Below are 21,469 nucleotides of genomic sequence, written 5' to 3'. Positions count from 1 at the left end.
TGACCTGAGCTGAAGGCAGATGCTTAACCATCTGAGCCACCCAGGCGCCCCTACAAACCTTTTTAAAGGAATAAACTTTTAGCACTGTGTGTATGTGTTTGTGTGTGTGTCATTCTTAATCTGTGCCTAAAATTATATCATTTATCTTTAATCTGTGTATGTATTTATAATATATAGTAAAGAATAATTATAGTAAAGAATACCAAGTTACTGGGACAGTAGGATATTGTAAGAGTTTTAGTTTGGCTAGTATATGTAGGGGTGTTGATTTTAATGGGCACTTTTTTCTTTTTCTTTTTCCTTTTTTTTTTTTTTTTTTAAGGAAAGTATATCTTAGGAGCAGAAATTGATGCACTTGGGATCCTGAATATCTTAGCGTATGAGTTCAGAGGTTGCAGTGTTGGAATCACACTTCCTGGGTCTTGTATTGGCTGTAGAGTTTTTAGCTATGTGACCTTGGACAAGCTGTTTGACCTCTTTGTGCCTGGGCTTCCTCATCTGTAAAATTGAGATGACAATAATACTTGTCATATAGAGATATTATAACTATTAATTTAGATAATATTTTCAGAGTTCATAGGATAGTATCTGGTCCATAGAGTATGCTCTTAATCAGTGTTAGTTATTAATGTTATTATAATATCATGAATTGTGTCGAACAAGCTGGTTTCATTCATATTTCTTCCAAGTGAAAACTTGAAGGCAAAAGACCTGTTATTTTTGTTTCCTCTAGCCCAGGGCAGCACTGTAATAGAAATTTGTGGACCCCTGTATGAAAGGTTATCAGTCTGCTACAGCCATTGCTTTTAAGAATGATATTTTAAAATAACATTCCTACTTATAGAATATAGGTAAAGATCAAAGAGAAATTGATTGTGTTTCTCCTCTTTTCACAAAGAAATTAAGATGGAACATTCATAATCTTTCCTAAGCTTCAAGACAAAGGTTAAGCAGGAAGGAAAGCAAGTTCTATAGCAGATGGCCACCTGTCTTGGTGCTAGGTATCTGAATTTTGATAGGAAGCCAGGCTAAGCATAAAATTGCATGAAATAGAATATATTGATATTGTATCTAATAGTACTAATCCTTGGTAGATTCCATATTTGTTATGCAAGACATTTACTATATATCAAAGAGAAGAGCTGCCTGTGTTTTTCTAAGTTTACCAAGCCATCTGGGTCAGACCTCAAAAAAATTGTAGATAATGCCTCAACCAATTCTATTAAAAGGGTTCCACAAGAAAATCAAACTCCTAGAGCATGTAGCAGATGGAGACTGCACTATTGGCTTGAACAACAGTTTGGGGTTTGGAGTTTTTTTCTTTCTTTCTTTTTTTTCTTTTTCAAGGGTGAAAGAGGCTTTCTTTCTGGGGCCTCTTTTTCAAGGTAGTACTATATAGAGGTGAAGGATAAGGACTCTGAAGTTAGAAGCCTGGTTTAAATCTCGGCTCTACCACTTTCTAACTCATAAATACAGGATAGTGTCTTAACATTTCTGACCCTCAGTTTCCTTATCTATAAAATACCAACTTTATAGGGTTATTGTGGAGAATGAGGGAAATAAAGCACTTAGCACAATTCCTAGTGTAAATACTCAAATATTAGCTATTACTATTGTTGTTGTATTGGTCATTGTTTAAGCCAATTAGTGGTGATTAGCATAGTGGCCTTCATAGTATTGGTTGGGTCTCATTATCCGTGGGAGACCTCAAAGCTGCCTTGTACCAACTGGTCTCTGGCTTTCCACATCCATCACCTGTGACCCTCTGCCCCACTGGCCTCAGTTCTTTCATATCTACCTAGCTGGTTCCCCTTTCAGAGCCTTGGCACTTGCCCTTTACTTCCCTAGACTCCCTTCCCTAAATCTTCTTATGGCCTGTCTCTTTTCAAGGTCATTTACTCAGAGAAACATCCTTGACCACTGTGTTACTTATTCATTGCTGTATAACAAATTGTCCTAAAACTTAGTGCTGAAAACAAAAAACATTTCCTACAGTTTCTGTGGGTCATGAATCTGGTTAGAGCTTAGCCAGATAAATCTGACTCACAGGCTGCAATCAAGGTGTCATCTGGCTGCAGTCCTCTCGAGGCTGGAATGGGTGGATGATTTGCTCCGAAGCTCACTCACCTGGGACTGCCTCCTGCCATGGTATCTGGCTTCCCCCAGAGTAAGTGATCCAGGAAGTAGAGAACTCAAGATGGAAACCACAGTCTTTTTATACCTTAATCTCAGAAGTGACATCTGCCATTTATTTCTGCCCTATTCTGTTTGTTAGAAGCAAGTTACTAAGTCCAGCCCACACTGAAGGTGGGATTATACAAGGGTATGAATAGCAGGAGGTGGAGATCCTTAGGACCATCCTAGAGGCTACTTAACCACAACTGCCTTCTCTAAAACAGCCTGTGCACCTGCATACAAACCTCCATCATTTTCTGTCCAGGACCTGCTTCATTCTTCATAGTACTCATCGCTACCCGACCTTGTATTGTGTATTTATCTGTTGTCTAACTCCACTTGAATATAGGCTCCCTGAGGGCAACGGCTTTGTCCTTGTTTGCCTTTGTATTCCCAGCACTTGAAATCATTCAGGCACATATAGGCATCCATTAATATTTATTCAGTAAATGAATGACCATGTATGATTGAATGTCAGTGTCCGTGTGACTGCCACAATAGGGAGGAAAAACTGCGCAGAAGGACTGAAGATTCGTAGTGACATTATATTGTACGCTCATCAGCTGACATTTGCATACTCAGAGCCACTGCAGTAACAAGCCTTTAAGAAAAAAAAATTCTTAGGGCGCCTGGCTGGCTCAGTCAGTAGAGTATTGCAACTCTTGATTTCAGGGTCTTGAGTTCGAGCCCCACATTAAGCAGAGAGATTACTTAAAAAAGGAAGGAAGGAAAGAAGAGAGAGAAAGAGAAACAAAGAAAAGGAAAGAAAAGAAGGAAGGAAAGGGAGGGAGGGAGGAAGGAAGGAAGAAAGGAAAGAGAGAGAGAAAGAAAAAAAAGAAAAAAAGGTTCTTGAGTGAGGCAAGGAAGCATGCCTATCCTGTGACTTCGATGGGAAGAAGAGCTGAAGTGATTAACATCTTAGCCGAAATAAGGGTGGTTGTACTTTATAACCTATTTCATTTATGTCTTCTCCCTCTCCCTAAGAGCCTTTGATATTGCCAATCCTTGCCACCTTTTCCAAGCTACATTTATCTTTCTCCTATTGGTCTAAAAGAAATATCTCCCACTTGAGGGTGATCAAAGGACATTTTTATTTTGCAGTATTGGAAGGGTGGTCCTGATTATCCTTGAGATCTTGTGTCCACAGAATTCTCCTGGGGCCAAAGTTGTAGGATCATTGTTGTGGGTACTGTGAGATAGAATTCAAAGGGTTTGCTTTTAAGGTATGCTGTTTTGTTGATACCAAATACTATATCCGTTTCCTGATTGGCTGTCTGATAAACCTGTGCCCTTATTACAAATAGCATTGCTTTGGCAAAATACAGAATATGGGCATTTTTTTTTTCCAGCCACTATTTCAAGTCCTGCTATGTGCTAGGTACTAGGGGTGCAAAGATGTATCTCATTTGGTTCCTGAGCTATGTATTACTGAAGTCCTGAAGGAAAGGTATCGGTTCTTCTAATTCTTCCATCTTGTTTAAAATTGTGGCCCCTCCTCCAACACTCTGACCCTCAGCATTTTCTTTATATAGCACTTAATGCCTTATGACACATATAGAATTTACCTATATATTGCATATATTCTATATTGCCTTTTCCTCCGCGCCCCCTTACCCCAGTCACCACCACTATCACCTAAGCTCCATAAGGGCAGAGGTCTTGTCTGAATGCTCACTGCTGTATCTGTAGACCCTGGCCCATAGTGGATGCTCAAAAAACATTTATCAAATGAATAAATAGAAGATCGACTCTGTATTTTTTTTCATTGACTAGTCTAAGAGCTTAATTTTAATTTGAAAGGTTAAAATAACTATCCTATAAGCTTTGGGATTGTCAGGGAGGAGACAGACAAACCTAGGAATTCATTTAGGCAAAAGATGCCCATGAACAGAGGAGGCAAAGGTAGACTGCCAAAGGGGTAGCCTGCACAGTGGGAACGAAGTGGATCTCATGAATGAATCTACCAGGTGGTAGGTGGGTCCATAAAGGTCACCTAAGCTAAAAAGAGCTGGTCGTGTTATTTATACACATCTAAGAAGGAAAGGCTTTGGATCTGGAAGGCCAAATTGGCAAGTGAGTGCATCTTACATTAATGCGAACTGACCCCCAAGGCAGCCACTGTTGGTTTCAAGAGCATATGCTCTACCTTATATACCTACTGCATGGTTTCAGATTTAGGGAGTTCACAGGTTAATATTTCCCAAAATAAAATCTAATAGGGTGAACTACGTAGGATTGCTTAGGTTTTCTTTTGCCATTGAAAATGAACTTTCCCTTACATTGATGGAAAATTGTCAGAAATCTCAGTCTCTCTATGGCCTGATAGCACGTGAAGCCTTCCAGTGTGTGTTTTCCAGTACCACCAAGCAATGAACTCCATTCCGTTTTGACACCTTCTACCTGAATACAGCATCAGAGTTCACTGGTTTGGGGCTTAAGTGCCACAGACTGTGCACCCTTGCCTCACCCCACTTGAAATGCCAATCATGAGTCCAAATTATTGCCTGTGCTTCTGACCTGCTGGCTATAAATTGGAGGCCCCTACAACTCCCTACTCAATTTGCTAGAGCAGCTCACAGAACTCAGAGAAACATTTACTTAGGTTTATCCGTTTATTACAAGGGATGTAGAGGAACAGCTAGATGAAGAGGTACCGTAGTGTAAGGTATGTGGGTCGCGTGTGGAGTTTCCATTTCCTCTCTCTCCCTGGATCTTCACATGTTCACCAGTCCGGAAGCTCTCTGAAACCTCTCCTTTGGGTATTCGAGGAGACTTCATTAGGCATGATTAAATCCTTGGCCTTTGGTGACGGCTTAATTTCCAGCTCCTCTCCCTGCCCCAGGGGTCTGGGGGTAGGACAACCAGCCCCCATTTTTAGTTGACCTAAGGGCTTTCTAAAAGTCACCTCCCTAACAAAAGACACCTTTATTGCTCTCTTCATTTAGGAAATTCCAGGGTTTTAGGGGCTCTTTGCCTGGAACAGATAAAGACCAAATATTTATTTAATATAAATCACAGTATCACAAGGCCAAAACAAAGAATAAATGGACCATTGTATAATTTGACGCCTGGTGTGCCATTTTTATTACATTAGCTCTACAATAAGATGAGGAGATTCTTGCCGTTTTCCCTTGGATCCTCATGAACAGCTCTTAATTTCTCACCACCATACTTGCTAAGTTATATATGGGATCTCAGAATCAATTTTAACTGGAACTCAGATTTCAAGTTCAGGTCGTTGACATGCCGTAACTAAAATTATTTCAGATCTGGTTTGTTTGCTTACTCTGTTCTGCATACTTACACATAAATCCTGGGGCTTGGAATACTTAACAGGATTTTTATTCCAAAGCGATTAATCTAAAATATAAATGGTAAGCATCAATTATCATTTCATTCCCTGAAAATGAAGAATAAAGAGTATAATCATCATGTTCTTTGTGTGTCGGAGTAAATGCGATGGATTTATGTTCTGCATCAGATTTTATAATCTAAGCTTTCTGGACTTAGTCCTACAAATTTATTGCTGTTTGTTTCTTTATTTACATGGCAAAGATTGTACTTTGTTCTTAAATGGATGGAGAAAATTGGAATGTCTGATTAGACACTATTCTGCTGAAAATGTCTGTCTTTTGAAGTGTCAGCCTACAGGTGTGTCCCTGCCTGCTGCCCAGACTTGCAGCAAGCACGCCAAGGGTTCCCTTCTATTTTCTTGCTCTAATAAATTGGTCCCCATCGGAGAGCAATGTGCTTCAGAACAAGCCAGGACAGGAGGAAGCCAACTGGGCTTATCCCTAGCCAGAAGCAGACAGCCAAGCAGACACGTAACTGTGACTGTAAAGTAAGTTGATTGATTTGCCTAGCCACGTGGGAAAACCAGTTTACTTTTCCTTCAAGGTAGAGAGTGTTTTTCCCATTTACAGGAAAGGAAACTGAGGCCCGGAGAAGTAACCAGACTAAGGGTATACGGCTAGTATGTGGGTATGACGCAAGACAGCCTGATTCCTCAGGCTCAGCTTCTCATGTCCGTGATGATGCCCATGTTACCTCCCTCAGGTACATAGGAAGATAACAAAGCTTTGTCAGAGCATATGCTCCAAAGAGTTCAATTTGAGGGAAAAACTGTGGACCAGTAATTCTTGTTTATTTCCAAGTTCAGGCTGAAACATGATGGAAATGAGGCTGCTCTTTGTATATCTTAACCATGAAAAGAGTCAGTGAGTTAGAGAGTATCTGGTTAGGAAACCAGATAGGGATTTCCTAATACTTGGTTGGTGAAAATACCATTTTCCATCTTGTTAAACTTCATCGGCATTATCTTTACATTCATTTTAACTGTTTAATCCATGTTGTACCAAAGCAGCACTTCATCATCCTGAAAGTGTAGAAAATATCTTCACAGATCAAGTAAATTAAGGGTGTGTGTTAGTTGAAAGGACTCTGGATGTGGAGTCAGAAAGGTCTGGGGGGGAGAATCAGGTGTACCCCTTACCAGTTGACCTTGGACAAGTCAGCCCTAGTTACCTAACAAAAAGGAAACAATAACTTCAAGGGTTCTTCTGAGGGTCAGTGAGATAATTTATTATGTTGTTAATCATTATGCCCATGATAGATACTATTACATAATATTTGTGTGTTTTAGTTAACACAATTATCAATACTATATAGCCATTTTTTTAACTTCTTAAAATAACACCTTATATTTGTTCAGTGCTTTATAGTTACAAAGTAATTATATGTATGATTGTATTTGATCCCCATAAGAATTCTGAAAGATCAGTAGAGGTATCTTTATTTTACAGATACGTAACCAAGATCACAAGATCACTGAGCCTAGTAAGTGGCAGGACTGGGACACATCCTTTTCTCTACTCGGTTGTAGCTGCTTTGTCATTTTCTTAAGGAGACTTGAACATGTCTTTGATTGAGATCTAGAAAGTAAGAACGGCATAATCCCTCTCTGAAAAGCATCAAGAGATGGAGTAGGGAAGGTAAAAAGATAGAACAATTACTTGGAAATTCCATTTAATCTAGGTCTTTCAGGTAAGAAACCCTGCTCCGAAGCTTGAACTATCCAGAATGTGTGTTTTTGTATTGTACACATTAACTAGGAAGTTACCCACCTGCCCATATTGCCTGGAGCAGACCTAGTTCAAGAATGAAAGCAATGAACTGTTTGAAAAGCTGAAGAACTGGACCACTCACTGGCTTTCTTTTTATACATAGGATGGGGGCTTTTGTATAATTTGTTTCTGATCACGTATTTCATGGGTTCTGGCTGTTTGAGGTCTTTCCCTTCCAACTGGTTCTCCGCTGTCTCCCTGTTAGCCCTTTAAAATCTCACTCAGTCTCACCAGAGGACTTGGTTAGCTCTGTCAAGCAGGCTGATTATTCTGATATCAAGTACATTGTACACAGGGAATCTCCTCTGGCTATATATAGGAAGATAGAATTTCCTTTATGTTATTTGGACCGATATAATCCTTCCACTTTTCATCAAAACAGAAATAATACAAGGGATAAAAATGAACATTCTGGAAGCTTTTCTTTACAGAATAAAAATGGAGATACTGAGATTAAAAAATACTTTGTTTTGCCAAATTCAGATCCTTAAGGGAACTACATTGTCCCTCCCAAGAAACATCAATACAAAGAAAGCCCCTTATATCTCTCATCTTTCTCATTCCTCACAATGCATCTGCAAGCTAGGACTTAATCTCATTTTACAGAGGGAAACACACTCAGAAGGTGTATAACTTGCCCTCGAACACCCAGCTGGCTGGTGGACCTGGCTCCCATTATACCACACTGTTTTCCAACATAAAACACGGGTTTGAATATTAAAAGGTTCTGATCTATCATGCTTTGAAGTTAATAATTTGGGTAATTTTTATGTAGGTTTTCGTTTTTATATGATTAGGCAGTCATAGTAAATTACTTAAAGAAACATTTGCCAGGCCGAGTGAGTTCCAGTTGTACCACTCCTGAATCCAGCCAGGACTAAGTTTCCCAAAAGCCCTTGCTGGGCAGGGTTTGCTTCCTGCATGTGTTTCAGAACACAATTGTGGACATACTGTAGCACTGGGATGGTGTTAGTGCTGCTCTTTGCAGTGTTGGTCTCTAAAGGTAATGATCCTGGGCGAAAATATCATAATTATATGTCTATCCCCTTATATTTCCTACCAGGATGATGGAGAAATGCCATCTTAGGTTGGGGAGGTGGGGGGAGAGAAACACTGATAATTTTGAGTTAAATTTTCAAAAACAAAAGGTAACTATTTAGTTTTTCATTTTGGTTTCTTTCCTTCCATATTATAGTAAAAAAAAAAAAAGAGCCCTGTAAATATTTGGACTTGAGGCCTCTCTGGAAACACTGTTTAGGAATTAATATAGAAATTTAGTGTATGGCCCAATTTCTATCAAGCAAATGCTAAGGGAGAATTGTGAATTTGGGGGTTTTGATATTTCAAGTGAGATGTGGAATTAGGTTCTGAGCCTTTGTATTGAGAACACAGTGCCCTTTTCTGTAAGCGTAAGTGTACATCAGACGTTGGGAGCAGGCCAGATTATGCTGTTTAGATAATCAGCACGATATATCTCTCTCAGAATTTTCCCCTCCAGTCTCAATTGGATACCTGTTCCATTTTTAACACAGTTCTAAACTCTCCACTAGCATTGCTCCAGCCAGTGAAACAGCAGCTGCTGCCCCATCCCTAAGGACGGATTACATGTCAGTAATACACACAAGGACTCTAGTAGGTGCAGCTACTTAAAAGCATAGCAGTAATAAAGGGACAGGACAAGTTGTGTTTAAGGTTTTTGACATTTATCTGTAAAATGCATAGTGAAACATTTGCTCCAGAGCATGCTTTCCTATTTCCCTTCTTGGTTAGATCATCACATGCAAGTCATTTATAGGTCTGAATAATGAAGTGTTACTTCAGAGTTGACTAGATCTTGAGTGTCCTGTAGCTGGCTGGTGCCCAAATCACCAGTTGTATCACCCTGAATGGATCCTTTCCTTTGGCTGTTGATCTGTTGTTTGTATGGTACGATACGAACCTAAAGCTTGGGTTAGCCGGCGATGGAATTGCCTCTGCTTTGGGCATTTCTCCTGCAGCACTTAGCCCTCCTGTGCTGGTTGGCTCCTACCCTTTGGGTATCTCCGCAGCCTTTCTGGTGCCGCCTCCTGAGCTGTTTGTCTCACCATCTGGAGGAACGTGTTTGCATTGCAGTGGAGCTCCGTACCTTCTGCGAGCTGCAAGGGAAGCCTCTCGGGGGGCTTTAGAAGGAAGTATAAAACCTTACTTGCACAGTTGTGCGGTTTGGGCTGACTTGTTTAGGGAAGCCATCTAAGTTGAGTACTTTGAACTTCTTAAAAGGTTTTCTTCAGAGGGATACTACTCCCAAAGTTAGGTTCATATGTGTGCCTACCTGCTTAATTCCATTAACCGCTACATTATAGAAATAATGGAATTTTCCCCCCGTGCACTTGTATGTACAATAGCCAAGAATTTTTTAAATTGGAAAATGGGATTGAAAATTGCCCTGTTTTACTTAAATTCATTGTTATATAAATTAACGCCTGAAAGACAACTTGAAATGCTGGAGGGTTTGTAAAGAGTCTAGAACATAGTGATTGGTTTCAATAAATTATTTTTGTATGGTACATTCTTGTACCTAATTACCGATGTAGAAAATATTGTCTGTGTGTATGTGTACTTTTTTTTCCCCCCAGAAACTCTCTGCCAGTTTTGTAGGGGAAACTACTGTATCTCTCAAAGTATTCTTTGATACCTAGTGTGAAAGATAAGAGAACATGGGCGGTCAAGAGGAGGCCCAGGGTTGGCAGTCCACAGGCGTGAGGGAAGCACACTCGTCTGGATGGGTTCCTCTCTTCCATGGGCTCTTCATCATATCTTGCCTCTGTAGGCTGGGCTCTGCCTTGCACCGAGAGGCCCGGGGTGGTCACTGAGCCTGTGTTGGTGCCTATGAAGTGCAGGCTTTCTCTTCCTCTCAACTCACTGTGCATTGCTGGATTTCTAAGAATTAGATGTATCAATAGGTTTTCTTCCTGTCCAATTTCTAAAAATTGCTTAATTCAATTGACAGGTAAATTTTTTATCTTGAAATGCTACTTCAAGAGAATAGTTGCGAAGGTGTGTTTTAAAATGAAAACACTTTTTAAAGATCATGAAATGATTAGGAAATCCTACACATTCTGGAACTTTCTGTCTTCATTTTTTCCATTCCTTGGTGCTTGGCTGTAAGTATGGTTCATGATCATGTGTTGACTTGAACACTGAGATCTACAAGAAGGGGGCAGCTGATTTTCCAGCAGGTTACTGCGGCCTGCATAATGGAAGGAGAGAGCTTCAGCGGGGCCCACCAGGCTTTCTGCTGAGGAAGCATTGTCTAGGACAGTCTGCAGAGCCCTGCAGACCGCTTGTGTGAAATGGAGCTCCGTTAGGATTCAGACAAGTGATTTCCAGACCTCGCTTGTGGTGAGGTGGAGTCTCTGGTATGCACTGTCTTACCAAAGGACAGCATGCCAAACTTCAACCCTCGCTGAAGAAAGCTGTGCAGGCACACTTTAGAGGCTTTATACTGTCATTTTTTCTTTCGTACAACTGTTGTGGCTTGCTTTCTTTTTTGCATTTTGAATAACTATTTGGTGAGAGTTTGAATTTTATTTTATATTTTGGCTTTTGTGGCTTTCCGCTAGGTTTTCCTCTCCTTTACCAAATTCAGGCAGCTGCCATGTTAGGTTTTCTTTGCTTTCATACTGGCTCCCTTCCACGGCCATCTTTCTAGACGTTAAACACTTTTTTTCTTGCAGTTTTCTTTTCATCAGCTTCAAAGCATCTGTTCTCTTAAGGAGATAACAAAATGCTTTCCTTGCTTAAAAGAGCTCAATAATAATTTTGACCTTAGATTCTCTGGATTTATTTCTCCCTACTAATATTTCAGCATGCATAGATTTGCCCTACCGAAAAGATAATGCTGCTGTTCTTAGTAGAATTCATGGGCTTTTCTAGAAAAGTTAGAGTTTACTGTTTTCTAAGTTCATCCTCCACTATTCCCACCCCATCGCCACAAAGTTTTTTTAGTAAGAGATGCTTTTCTCCATAACATAAAATTTACCATGGCACATGTAATTAGGTCTTATGATATAAACTGGAAATGAATCCCTGTATGTTCTGCATGTGGCTCCTTAATCAGGATTTGAGAATAAATATCTGTAAAAGATACTTAACTACTTTGAAAATGAGGTCATTTCCTTTTGAGCCATTCCTATGGCGAAGCGTCTTATGACCTGAGTAATAAGGTTTTCCTCTAGGAGCTAAACTAGTAAGAGGCAGCCCACATATTAACTATTAACTGAAGCGTTCATCTCTCTATAAGAACCCACACTCGGAAGTCACCATACTATAACGGAAGTTGTAGAGATCTGAGAATGTCAAAGTCGAGGTAGAGGGTCTGAAGGGTTACCTTCACTACAACAGTTCTTGTCAACTGAATACAAATCAATACAGTAAAATATTACTACCTTCCCTTAAATGCCTCTCTCTCACTAGACTGAGCTTCTTGAGGGTTGGGAGCGTGCCTTCTAATAGAGCAGCGTAAGCGTTAACTAAGATCCTGGGCCCCAGAGTTCACATCCCAGGGTCATCCCCATCGCTTACTGACTCTTGTGGCTCTTTTCCTTACTTTCTCCTTACCTCTTTCTCAGTACACTAGCCATTACATAGAGGAGTTGTGAGGATTGGTGAAAGATACATGGTATGTAGGTACTTTTGCCGGTATTACATTTCATCCTAACCCCAGAGGTGCAAGTTAAGTGCCTATTATATCAATATTCAAAGGACACTTTCCTTGAACTGGGCAGGAAGGCAGCCCCATATATCACAAACACACAAAGGTCCCTCTGTCACTAGGCATCTGGCACTCAGTGCAGTTTGTAACCCGGGAAACACCCCCGTCATGTTTTGACCTGCATCTTCGAGTGGAGATTGGTGGGTTGTACCACTGTTGACGTTGAGGCAGATACTGCTGTACAGGAAGGACTGGAGCTGCAGAAGGGGCTAGAAGAGAAAAGACACATTAGGTTGTTGAACCACCTCGGCATGGATGCAGTGGATTGTACCAAAAGAAGATGTTTCCCGGAAGTGCTGTGCTTCCATTTCCCTGCTTGTTTTAGGATTTCACTTCATGGCTCTGCAGGTTCTGCAGTATTAGGAATGGTTCTACATGGAGGCTGAATGACATTTGCAATGTTAAACCATATTACTTGTATATATGTAAATATGTAGGTTTATATAGAGCATACAAGAAGTTCAGTAGTAATTCATTCATCATTTTATTATTTTACAGGGAAATTTTAAAATATTCAGAACTTGGGTTTTCACCTTTTTATGTTGAAGGTAATTAACCTTTTGGCAAATATATTAAAATTTCATCCACACTAAATGCAGTTACATATTGTTTTTTAATACTTTAGATTATTAGAACATAGTAGGACACAATTTATGTTCCTAGAACATAATTTATGGGGGCCTCTGGGTGGCTCAGTTGCTTGAACGTCTGCCTTCAGCTCAGGTCATGATCTCGGGGTCCTAGGATCGAGCCCCACATTCTCTCTTGCTTTCTCTCTCTCTCAAATAAATAAATAAAATCTTTGTAAAAAAAATAATAACTTATGTAAAAATCTTGATTTTAACAGTATAGTGATTTTGCCAAAATCAAAGCAAGAAAATAAATCTTATGGAATAAATACATAATATATGAACGTATATCTTTCTCTATCTTTCTGTATATATCCAAATATTACCAACTCATAAACAGAATTATCAGTGTGTGCAGTAAGTTAATACTATCATCTCTGGTATTTTGCTGACTTTCAGTCATTTAAAAAAACATAGCTTTTCACATGTTTTTTATTTTTATTGTAATGAAGGTATATTTAAAATGGTAGGAGGAATGAATATATTTAATAGCTTTTAGCTGATTTTATAACTTGTAAATATTTCGAAATATGGTCTGTGGGACTTTATTTGTCCCTCGGTGGGCCTGTGAGAAAGGAGTGGTAGTAACATCTGGTGTGGAGCAAACAGGAGATGAGGAAAGTTCTGCAGAGAAGGTAATACGTGATCTGGATGTCTGGTGACAAGGATGTGGCTGGCGTGCACAGCGGTTGGAGCAGAGAGTGTGGCCTGAGCAGAGCTCCACCCTGTAATAGCAGATAAAGTGCCGCTGTTGGGCTGGGTGTCCCAGCCAAACTGGGCTTCTGGACTCACAAAGCTAAGGCCCAAGAACGTGGTAATCCCAGCGGGCACGTCATGTCTGGCAAGGCCTCAGGGAGCCAGGCCAGGAAGCTCCCACTGCGGTCTCCGTTAGCTTGCTCAGATTCCCAACACCGAGTACTTTTATTTCAAAGCGCAATTAGCATCTCCACTAAGAGATGGAGTTTAGAGAATGCGAACAGAGAGGAATGAAGTAGGCTTTGCCCATTCGCATAATGATGCAAAAGAATGATATTAGAAGCCAAACAAAGGTCATTTATCTGTGGTAGCACACAAAGGAAAAAGTGTTTTCTAGATAGGAAAGCTTGCTGAGATTTTCAAGCAGCCCTAGAGGATGAAAGACCTCCATCCTGACGAGAAAGATTCCAGCTGTGCCTCATTCTGAGCACTGACGCGGCATCTTCGGTCCACGTCTAGGCGTTCCCACTATGGTCTGATACTCCACATGGCACCCAGGCTACAGTGCTGGTGTGCCCCTGTTCCCGTCTGGCCGCCGCAGGGGGGGCTCAAGTTGCCCACGGCCATGGGCTCCTGTCATTGCATTTCTTTGCCCTGTGACACGTGATCTCACTGTTGTGTCTTCATCATCCTTGTCTCGTCTCTTCCATCTCCCCCAGCATCTCCTCCTCTGGCTACAGGTACAGTATTTTTACTTTTAAATCCTTGCGTTGTTGTCCTGTCCCACTCACACCCAGAACCATTCATTCCCCAAATCTTAACTGAGGACCAACCGTGTGCCAGACATAGGGAAAACTAGAGTGAAAAAGACCAACGTCCTGACCTCTAGGAGTTTGGCCAAGTAAAAAACACCTATCCTATGTCTTGTGCTTCTGATCAGAACACCCCGATCAAAATGAAATACTTTATCCTCATAACAACCTTGTAGGGTTATGATCATCAAAGTAAAAAGCAATCCGTGTTTGATTTTTCCAGCACTGCTTAAAATACCACCTCCTTCTTATTTTCTGGTCTATGTTGGCATGAAATCATCAAGTTTTGTTAATCCTGCATTCAAATTCATGCTCCTCCATTGACCTCTGGTGTTTTATCACCATAAGTTGTTTTTAAAAACGAAGCAACTTTTCTCATATCTCCCCCTGTTATGTTATAAATATATACTGAGGCTCCCTCCCCACATTCCCCTAAGTAATCCAATATTTATTTCTGATGTACACATACAGGTCTTTATTTGATATACAGTCCCTACTGTAAGCCTCTATAGGGAAGGGCCTTGCTCACCATATAAATCATATTACAGAGCATGTGCTTGATAGAGGTTGGCCAAATTTAACATAATCTACAGAATTAACTTCTTGTGCTTCCAGCTTTTAACTATAAATAATTCTTTCCGTTTCCCAAATGATCTCAATGTTCCTAATGAATTTTACCTTTGAAATCCTTATCCACAATTTGATTTTTCTTACCTTTCTTTACAGCAGATAGGTGAACCCAGACAATTTGATGTTTTCTGAAATTAAATAAGGATGGCCTGAATTTCTTCATCTATATCTATAATAAAATTACCGAATAATACAGAACCCACACTTTGTCCTATGGTTTCTGCCAATCCATGTGGTCACTGATTATGAGCCTGTAGGCAGATGTCCAGCAGTGATCCGAATCATCTGTCCCTATTTTTTTATCAGAGTGTTCTGTGGTCTGACATCAAATCCTTACTGAAGATCAAGCAAATTGTTCCTTTTTTTTTTTCTTCAAAACTTCCCACTCCATGGGAAGACACTGAGATAGCTATAGTAGAGTTGCTTTTAAATTTTGCCCAGCGCCCTGCTGTGTGTGGACAGCCGGGCATGAGCTGGTGGCCTTCCGCACTGATGATTGGCGGGGCCTGGCAGGGGCCTTCCGGTCAGCAGCAGCCAATGGCGCTGCGCTGGTTTCTGCCCATCTTCCGAGTCTTTGCGCTTGTCACCAGGTTATGCTTGTTTGAACACAAGGCCCTCGGCTAGTCTTACTCGACTTATTTGAACCGCTTTTCCCATCCATCACGTGACAGGTACTGTACACTCAGTTGATCAAAGGTACCTTTTTTCGTCATCTTTTTTTTTTTGAACTCTAATGATACATACAGAAAAGTGTATGCATCCTGAGTGCACAGCCTGGTAAGCAGAGCGAGTGCACTGAGTCACCAGCACTGCGATCGCAAAACGGAACGTTAGCAGCGCGACAGAAACCGCTTCGGACTCTCTCTGTCCTTCTCTTACCTGTGGGTTTTTTTTTTTTTTTTTTTGAACAACTACTTGATGTTTAGCTTTTCTGATTTTATTCCTTTATTTTTTTAAAAGATTTTTTTTTTTTTTTTTGAGACAGAGAGAATGAGAGAGAGAGAGCACATGAGAGGGGGGAGGGTCAGAGGGAGAAGCAGACCCCCCGCCGAGCAGGGAGCCCGATGCGGGACTCGATCCCGGGACTCCAGGATCATGACCTGAGCCGAAGGCAGTCGCTCAACCAACTGAGCCACCCAGGCGCCCCTGATTTTATTCCTTTAAAGATCTCATTTTCTCATGTTCTCCACTATTTAATTTGCCACCTGTCAGTCTCTGTTGTTTGATTTCAGTTGCCTTGGTTTTCTCCCTCCCCTTCCTGTATACTGATGGAGTTAGTTCACTCGGTTGATTTATGTGAGGAAAAAAACACAGACCCAGATAACTCAAAACTAATGTGCTCGACTTTGGATTTTAAGATGATTTTGCACCAGATTTGCATTCCCACTTGGCTTCTATTTCAGCTGCTATTATCATCCGTTTACGTTCCTTAAGCACGTGCCAGCTGGCTAATGGAATGAACAGGCCGTCCTGCGGAAGCCCAGCGAGGCTGGAAGACTGGGTGGAGCCCATAGACAAGTGGATGGTGGAAAACCAAACTGCAGTTGGTTCCTGTGCCCAGAACGGTCTGCTTAATGAGCTGGCTTTCTTTCTAAGTGTTTATTCTAATATAATGAATTTGTTTTACAAAGAAAGCTTTAGGATGTTGAAGAATCTCAGTATCAAAATTACCCAGAACTAAATTTGTGTCTGAATAATTGTTTACTTGCTCAAGTTCTCTGCGCTTAGTGCTTCCATATCCTCCTGCTGCTTGCTTTTCTTGTATTTTAATGCAGCTTACACTTCGTTTCATCCTCTCGTTAAATAACGATCTTGTTTCCTGAGGTTGATGTTTCATAATCTTTGATGATTTAAGCCTCTGGGATAATGTGCAGTAGAAGCTGGCTTTGCTTCTTCCTTACCCAAGAATCATTAGCAAGTCTTCCAGGAAAAACAATAGAGGCCACAGTAAGTAGCCCAAAGAACTACCTGACTTTCTATTCTTCTCCCCTGAATTTCGAAGCTGGTGTTGTTATTTCGAGGCCAGAAGGCACGATTGCTAGGAATCGTTCTTTTCCTGTTTGGAAGTAAAGCCCTGCAGACGGAGCTCAGGCAGGAGAATTCGGGGTGGGAGGTGGTAGCAAATGCTCAACATTCTTCAGGCAAAATAGCGCAGAGTCCTTCCTTCCTCTGCCTCTCGCCTGTCCGGTTCTCCGAGTGAGTGCGGACTCAGCGGCAGCTCTGTTCAGCCTCCCTCCTCCCCTTCATTTTATTTTTTGCCTTTAATGATAAAGCGGAAACAATTCCTCAGCATTTGCTGTGCACACGTTTGTAGAGAAGATAGGTGGTAGAACCGAATCGGAAGCTCAGAGGATATGTAGCCTTAAACACGTGCAGGGGCTGTTTTGTTTGTCGGATTCTTCTCCCTCCTCTCCCCTTGCCCTGCTCCATGTCCCCCTCTCCTGCCCCTTCATCCCCTCTCCCCCTCCCCTACTCCCTGTTGTCCTCCCCCGCCTCCTCTCTCCCTCCCAGTCCCCTCTCCCCTCTCCTCCTCCAGGATCACTAGCAGTGCTGCCTTGGGCAAGTTAGGCAGGGTATTCACTTTCCTCATCTGTAAACTAGTTGCCATAACTATGTTTTCCTGTTCAAATAGGACAGCACTTTGCCAAAGGTAAAGCTCCATGCCAATGTTCGTTAGTGTTAACCCAATTACAAATACCAAACGTCTTGGGAGTGGGGTCCCACCTCCCATGCTTGCTGGGGACTGAGCGTGCCCCACCCCCAACCCACCACCCCCCTCCACCTCTTCGGTCACAAGTGAATTCCTTCTACCCCGGCAGCCTTTCTCATACCTATACCTTCTTTTCTCTTTGGTGGTGGTTGTAAGTCAGATCTCTGAAATCATGGCAGAGAAAGTTAATGATAGTGCTGGAGAGGGTTTTACATGAATCAAAACTATATAAAAATCAACTTCTGGGGCACCTGGGTTGGTTGGGCATTTACCTTCTGCTGGGGTCATGGTCCCAGGATCCTGGGATAGAGCCTCTGGGGAGCTTGCTTCTCCCTCTCCCTCCGCTGCTCCCCCTGCTTGTGCGCTCTCTCTCTGTCAAATTAAAAAAAAAAAATCAACATCAAAAAAAAAAAAAATCAACATCAAACTCTTGAAGGTGCCTAGAATATGGGCTCGGGATCTCTGCAAGGTCTGGGACTGAGTATTGTTTTCTGCAGATGTGCAGCATTTCAACTGTATTATGACACAAATGGGCTTTTTGTGGGCTGGTCCAAGAGAGCTAGGTAAACATTTTAACATGGGTTTTATGGGAAAATACATTCTAGTGTATTTGTGACTGATGGACAGTTTGTTCATAATTGGGGAACTGCCCAAACAAGCTTTTTCCCTTAAGATTTTTTAACTTTCTATTGTCAGAAGAGATCTAAGTATGGGTGGATCTAAGTATAATGGATTCCTGTTTTTATTTAGAAACTACCACATTTACTGATGGGAAGGGGGAGGAGGTGTATTTAGAATATTTTTACGCTTTGATTTTTTAACTTACATCTGTGAGGGTGAAAAAGGATCTTTGGAGCTAGATAGGATACATTTTTCCTTAAATACTGGATGAGACAAAGGCCTCAGATCACATCAATGGGATGTATTATTATTGTAAAGAGATGGGAGAAAGAATATGTAGGGACCAAGGGCAGGCTGCCCCAAGATGGGCCACTTTGCATAAAGATTATTTTGAATTCATCAAAACCCAGCAGATGCAAGAAAAAAAGCTCTCTGCCTCCCCCTCAGCTGCCTAAATTTACTTTGGAAAGGAGAGCCTGTACCAGGAAGAGAGCTATTAACAGAGATTTTACCTAAGAAACTGATCTACATAATAGGGAAACCTCTTTTTCCAAACATCTCCTCTCACCTTCCTGCTAATGGCCTTCCTCCCCTTTGTATCCTCAGGCCCTGCCCCTCTCCTTAGCTCATTCATGTTGCCTGACTGTCTTTGCAATTTCTTGTCTCTATGGATTCCCCTTCTGTACACTATTAAATTTTATTTTCTCCTGTTAATCTGTCTTATGTCAGTTTGGTGAAGTTCAGCTCGAGGGGACCATAGTGCGGAGGAGGGTCTGTGATGATCTGTGGTAAGCAGATGCACTTACCTATTCCTGATGCCAGGGGGCTGGGCTGTGAAACACAGTCTGACTGAACAAGTCCAGGGGGTCAGAGGGCACATCAGTTGGTCAGTGTTTGGTTCTTTGCTGACCTGGTCAAGTGGGCTCTCCAGGATGGAGCAGAAAGTGTCCAGCTGCTGAGTCAGCTGAAAAGACATTTTTTTTTTTTTAAAGAGCTCACTGTCAATGGGAGTTTATTTAAAAATGTGTAAATTATACAAAAATAGCCAGATAGATTTGTTGAAGATCAAGAGGGTGGTGAAATAGTTTGACAGCATACTAAATAGAAATGTGGAGGTAAATACCAGGAGAAACAGATTTTTGTTAAGGGTTGAAATTAGGGTTTTTTTTGGTGAGTAGAGAAGGATGATGTAGAGGACTGCTGCATTTTATTATAAGTCTTTAAATAATATTTGCTTTTTTAAGCTATGTGCTTTGATAAAATAAGAATCATTATAAAATATTCATAAATGTTCACATCATTTGAGGATTATGTAAATTGTATCTACAATAGTGCTATAATAGCATAATTAAATGTTTTTATATAGAATCAATGTAAAATTACCAGTTTCAGAATTTGGTGATTGGATACATAGTTCTGTCTTTGGGCTGTATTTGTTTCCAACTTTATACCTCTCTTAACTTGAGTAATTATATATCATAAGTAATAGTAAAGTCAGGAATGATCGTCTTCTATTTTACTACCCATAGCACCTGGCACAGTACCTTGGACATAGTAAAATCTCAGAATATGGTTGATAAATACATTTTCTGGAATTTTTTTTTCAATATCTTTCTAAAAATTGCATAAATAACACAGATTCACTCTAGAAAAAATAGAAAAGCAAACAAAAAAAATTAAAAATCACCCAGAAACTCATCCTACCATCTTGATAACGCCCCTCCAAATGTTTTCTTATGTAATATATACATGCAAATAAATTTGAAATAAAAATTATCCAGGGGTGCCTGGGCAGCGCAGTCAGTTGAGTGGTTGAGTGTCTGCCTTTGACTCAGGTCACGATCTTGGGGTCCTGGGATGAAGTCCTACATGGGGTTCCCTTACTTGGCAGGGAGTCAGCTTCTCCCTCTCCCTCTGAGCCGCCCCCCCTTGTGTGCACATGTGCACGCAAGCTCTCTCTCTCTGTCTCAAATATATAAAATCTTTAAAAAAATTATCCAATACACACTGTACCCATGTTCTTAAGATACTTAAGTAGAATTTTTAAGTGAACAGGTATGTATTATTTTGAAGGTTCTTTATCATGTTGCCAAATTGTCCTCCAGAAATGTTATATCAGTTTCAGTCCCCATTAATAGAACAAAGAGTATTCATTTCTCTCACTAACTTAGGGGCAGAAACATACTTATCCTTGTTGGGTTCATTATTATTTCTTAGAATAATAATACATTTGCAGGTTTTAAATATGGATATAGCTTGTCATTTTGTCTTTAATTTTCAGTGTTTTTCCCCTTCATATAAAAAGGTTTTTTTTAATGTTATTTATATGTTCAAAACCTATCAACCATGTTTTTTAAATTTTAAAAATTTCTCCCCAATTTTGAAATTGTATGCTTCGAAAGCTGTTCATTCTGCAAGATCATATATGTGGAAAGAACTGATTTTTCAGAAGTTAGTGGAGTGATTACCTCTCAAATCTCTTTTTCTCCCCATCAGGAAAGCAATTGAAGAACTGCTTAAAGAGGCAAAACGTGGGAAAACAAGAGCAGAAACCATGGGACCTATGGGTTGGTAAGTTCTTGAGTAATCTTCCTTAAAGCAATATTAAAGAGAAAGTCTTGACTGGAGGTGTGGATATGTAAATCTTTTAGCAGCCAGAGGGAATATAAAACTGTGGTGGTGGAGGAAATCACCCAGAGGTGAGCAGGGGAGTGGGAGCCCTGCTGAGGGCCAGCACTGGAGGAGCTCTGAGACCCTGAAGAAGAGGGCAAGGGGCATGGAAAGGAGAGTAGCCCTTAAGGGGTCTTTAAGATCCCTTAAGTCCTTAAGATCCCCAGGAGACATGACTACCTTTGACTGCCCAAAGGCACCGTGTGAGAGTGATATTATATCAGTGTCCATTGTTTAAGGATCTCTGTTTTAATTATAGTCCTTAGTAAATTGAAATTTCTTTTTAAAATTCTACTTGTAAGTATTTTGATTATGTGACAGTTCAGCTGTGTAGAACTAAAGTTTGCCTTTACAGTTTCTACATATAAAACAGAGCTCTAAAACTTAAAGTTTAGAAACAAAGGAAAAATTTAACCTTAAGAATTTAATTTTAAACATTTTTAAGCTTTACTTTAGCAGTAACACATGCATTCAATAAATATGCTGATTTTAGATCTTTTATCTAGAATGTAGAACCCAATACAGTGGAGAATTATGGGTAATGAAAAAGAGTAAGATGTAAAAATGAGATAGGAGTAGAAACTAGGCTTCAGAATATACCTCATTCTGTAGATTTGACTCTTAGAACCATGCACATGGTTTACATAAAA

General features: G+C 40.6%; 1 protein-coding gene across 1 annotated transcript in view; it reads left to right on the top strand.

Moving 5' to 3' along the window:
- LOC118009560 (protein POLR1D-like) overlaps window positions 1-21,469 on the top strand; it is a 44,895-nt gene that overhangs the window by 6,807 nt on the left and 16,619 nt on the right. The window contains exon 2 of the mRNA XM_035003645.1: window positions 20,646-20,720. Within this exon, the coding sequence (XP_034859536.1) occupies window positions 20,646-20,720 (75 nt within the window). The remainder of the gene's footprint in view (window positions 1-20,645; window positions 20,721-21,469) is intronic.

Source organism: Mirounga leonina, unplaced genomic scaffold (assembly GCF_011800145.1).
Source record: "Mirounga leonina isolate KUSES-001 unplaced genomic scaffold, KU_Mleo_1.0 Mir_127, whole genome shotgun sequence".
NCBI classification, from domain to species: domain Eukaryota; kingdom Metazoa; phylum Chordata; class Mammalia; order Carnivora; family Phocidae; genus Mirounga; species Mirounga leonina.
The sequence above is the reverse complement of the archived record's forward strand: the minus strand, read 5'-3'. Positions and strand labels throughout refer to the sequence as shown.